This window comes from Ixodes scapularis, unplaced genomic scaffold (genome assembly GCF_016920785.2).
Source record: "Ixodes scapularis isolate PalLabHiFi unplaced genomic scaffold, ASM1692078v2 PGA_scaffold10__122_contigs__length_95168666, whole genome shotgun sequence".
Classification (NCBI taxonomy): Eukaryota; Metazoa; Arthropoda; class Arachnida; order Ixodida; family Ixodidae; genus Ixodes; species Ixodes scapularis.
In genome coordinates, this window is record NW_024609836.1 from 89,191,912 (window position 1) to 89,195,734 (window position 3,823).

The following is a 3,823-nucleotide window of genomic DNA, read 5'->3' on the forward strand; positions in this document are numbered from 1 at the left end:
GCGTGAGTGTTTGGATGATGCTAAGGTCCAATCACTGCGCCAGGAGATGCTCGACTTCGGGCCCGATTTCTAGTGAGTGCTTGTCTTACTGCACACGCTCGTGAACTGGAAGCATCAATCACGTCAGCATGTTCGTATACTCGTGGCATTGGCTTTGCTCACCCTAAAGCCTGGTTCAGATAGTTGCGTTTGACTGCGTTTGACTGTGTTGCGGCGGCGACAAACCAAGACATCCCTGCTGCTTATATCGAGTGCCAAAATGATTCCTTGAATTGAACTCCACGCTTCGTACGAAGCACAGATGTGCCGGTGACTCGCTTTCGGTTCTCGACGCAACGCAGTCAAACGCACTCAAACGGAAGTGTCTGAACCGGCCTTTACACAGGTAAAAAGAATACGCGCGCTTCAACCATGTTTTTGCGACGCGCATCATACACCATGAATGTTTCTGGTTTTGGCGGACGAGATGCGTGGAAGCACATATTTGAATCCGGGGACGGCAGGCAGCAAAAGGAAGATGCAGGCGTATTCTGTGTGTTCCCTTTTTGTAGTGTGTCACCTCCGGTTTAAAGGGATACAAAAACAAAAAAAAACTTTAGTGTCCATAATAAGTAGCGCACGATCTTTCCACGAGCCAGCAGCCACCGGTCTGCGCGAGCACACGCAACGGAATTGACATCATAGTCCCCCATTGGCGCTTGTGATGATAGTGAAATGTATGAACTTAGGAACAAAAGAGAATAAAAACAGGCTTTTATTCTCCACAAGTGAAAGCTACGTGCTTATTAGACCAATTAATTGCTTACCTTTTATACCAGACCCCACTGTGGCGATGAAAAGCTTGTTTTTATTCTCCTTTTCCCTAGAGCCCACACATCTCACTGTCATCGTAAGCGTGAATGAGGGACTGTAACGTCAATTTTGTTGTGTGTGCTTGCGCGCACCGGCGGTTGCTGGCTTGTGGAAAGATTGTGCGCCATTTATTATAGACACTGAAATATTTGGCTTAGCCTCTCTTTGAATAACCTAAACCAGCTCGCAGATTTGCTATAATTTTGGTTTCAAAATCTCAAAGCTCGTTCTGAGCGTGAGCTGTGGACCACGAGCTTCAGCATGGTCAATGTAGGCTGGTGCCCACGCGCGTTCGAAAGGCCCACGGGGAGCACCGGCCATCGGCGCATTCTTCGGTTGGACATTCCCTCAGAGATCAGGCCTTGGGGTCCGCTCCGGGTCACCACCACCAACGAACCATGTCGGAGTCCTCCGATGAACTGCCGATGCAGTCGACGCGGCTGCCTGCCCGCACCGCTGCAAGCGTGGCGCCCGGCGGCCGCACCAGCCACGCCACCACGGTGCTTTACTTCCTCACAGCAAGCGCCATCTTCGTGTCCGTAGTGTCCCTCCTGGTCGGCCTCACGCCCTGGAGACTCTTCGGCCTCGCCGTACCGGGCACCGACAATGGCGTCGGTCCCGACGATGACGACCGGGCGGAGGTCAGAGCACCCGCTGTAATGAAGTCGTACCATAACGTCGACCCGGAAAGCAACGTCTGCAGGACTGTGGCCTGCGAGAACGAAGGTGGCTTACTGTTCCGCCAGCTAGAATTCCACCAAGAGCCCTGCGACGACTTCTATGCCTACGTTTGCAAACGCTGGGAAAACAGCCACAAGCTTCCGTTCGGTGCCGCCAAGTTTTCTGTAGACGACGCGTTGCTGGATCAGTACGAGCTGCTTCTCGCAGACGTCATCCAGAAGGGACGCCCCGGATACGAAGCCGTGAGAGACATCTTCTTGAGGTGCGAGTACCCGCGGAAAGGCGACACGTATTGGCTGGACACGCTGAAGAAGATCGGGCTTCATCCGTTCCCCGTTGTGCTTAAGAAGGGGCACACGCTCGACGCAATCATCAAAGACCTGATGAGTCTCGGAATTCAACCTTACTATGCCTTGTCGGTTGAGAGAAATTTCGACAATCCGGAGCAGTCCTACGTGCTAGTCCGAGAACCTAGTTTGCTCATGGGTCCTCTTCGACTTGGACTGGACATAGAATACGCGTACCTGGACGATGCGCTTTCTGGATTCATCATGGAGATCCTAGACCGCAACCAGACGATCCAAAGCAACGTTCTTAAGATGGAGCGGCTTCTGTCGTCTTCTATGGAGCGGCAATCTGAATCAGGCTTGGGCTTGCAAGACGAACTGATCGATCTACCTAGCCAGTTTAAGGACCTGGCCGCGAGAATAAGGTTGGTTGTGGCCCAAGCATTTGGGACGGACCTTTCAAAGAGACCACTCAAGACCGCTTCTCTCAAGTATCTCCATGCTCTCGAGGATGGTCTGGTGCGCAACGAGTACGGCAGCTTTTTAAACTACCTTGCCTTTCGGACCTTCGTGGAGATAGCAGCGGACAACGAGTTGGACATGGGCGAATTGATGGCCATTAAGTACGCACGTTACGCGGGATACCCTTCCCCGCGCCCTCTAACTCGCCGTCGCTTTTGCGTCCGAATGATGAACGCTTACGAACCTGCCCTCCTAATGCACATGACCATGGACGCTGCATCGAACAAACTCGGTGGTAAAGCGGCCTTCAACCCTCTGCTCGACCTATTGGAGACAGTACTCAACGACACCTTGTACTCTCAGACCAGCTTCGACGTCGACTTCAGGGACAGCCTAGTCGAGTCCCTATCAGCCATCAACTGGGAACCGATTGTGCCGGATGCTGTCACGTCCCACAACGAATTGTTCCGTCGTTTGGTTTCCATCTACGAGACCGCGGCCGGCAGCAAGAGGGTCATCGAGAGTTACATGTCCCTCTCGACAATGTTCAGCTTCAGAGACTTCGCACAGAAAGACTTAGACAAGTGGGTCGGGTGGAGAGGCGGCATGCTGAGCACGTACGCTCGTCTCGAAGCTCCTTTTTTAAAACTGGAGATACCGCTGCCAGTCTTCGACTTCAAGAAGGATCCCGATGCATCGCTCGAGCGGTTTCAACTGCCACGCATTGGACCACGCGTCTTCTACACCATGTACCACGCGGTCTACCACTTTGCTTACAACTACGGGGCAGGAAAGCGACCGTCTCGGTTCGTCTCCAAGCTACACGCCCTGATGGACTGTTTGGGTCGCCAGTATAGAAAGATACGCTGGAAGGACTCACGCCGGCGGATCGGAAGGAGCTCGTTCTACTCCAACCTTCTGGATTTCATGACTCTGGAGCCATCGTACGACTCTTACCTCCGCTACGCTGAGCAGACAAAGAAGAACGACCGGTTGCCGAAGTTGGAGAACCTTACGCCACGGCAGCTGTTCTTCGTGGAATACGCCCGAAATTTCTGCGAGGTGAACAACGACACGTTTCTCGATCGGGTTCTAGACGAAGGCCACGTCAGTCCTGCCTGGTACAGGGTGAATGGTCCGTTGAGGAACTTCAGGCCCTTTGCAGATGCCTTCTTGTGCAAGCCAAACACCTTTATGAACCCCGTCCACCGCTGCACCCTCTAGTGAATGTTGAGTTACTGAGATGAGACCGCTGAATAAACTAGCGATTCCGAGTAAATGATTCATGGTGTGGCCTCAAATGTTATTTTGTTGCCAACCATATTGGCCTTTTTTAGTCAACGTAATAAGTCATTGAGCTGTATCTGACTGTTAATGTCTGATGCGGAGGCAGCTGGCGGTTATTTGTAGTTATGTGTTCGTTTCTACTTTAGCGGCGTTAGTCTGGGATATCTGTTATCGTGTATATATGGTCTAATTGTGCTCCATGGTTGTCTAGACAGCGTTAATTTGCTCATGCAGCCACACTGGGCGTCTGAAGT

General features: G+C 52.2%; 1 protein-coding gene across 1 annotated transcript; it reads left to right on the forward strand.

The window, feature by feature from the left end:
- The first annotated feature begins 1,250 nt into the window (after positions 1 to 1,250).
- LOC8041332 (membrane metallo-endopeptidase-like 1) lies at positions 1,251 to 3,506 on the forward strand. Its single transcript, XM_002414586.4, has one exon. The coding sequence runs from the start codon at positions 1,251 to 1,253 to the stop codon at positions 3,504 to 3,506; it is 2,256 nt and encodes a 751-aa protein (XP_002414631.4).
- The last annotated feature ends 317 nt before the right edge of the window (positions 3,507 to 3,823 follow it).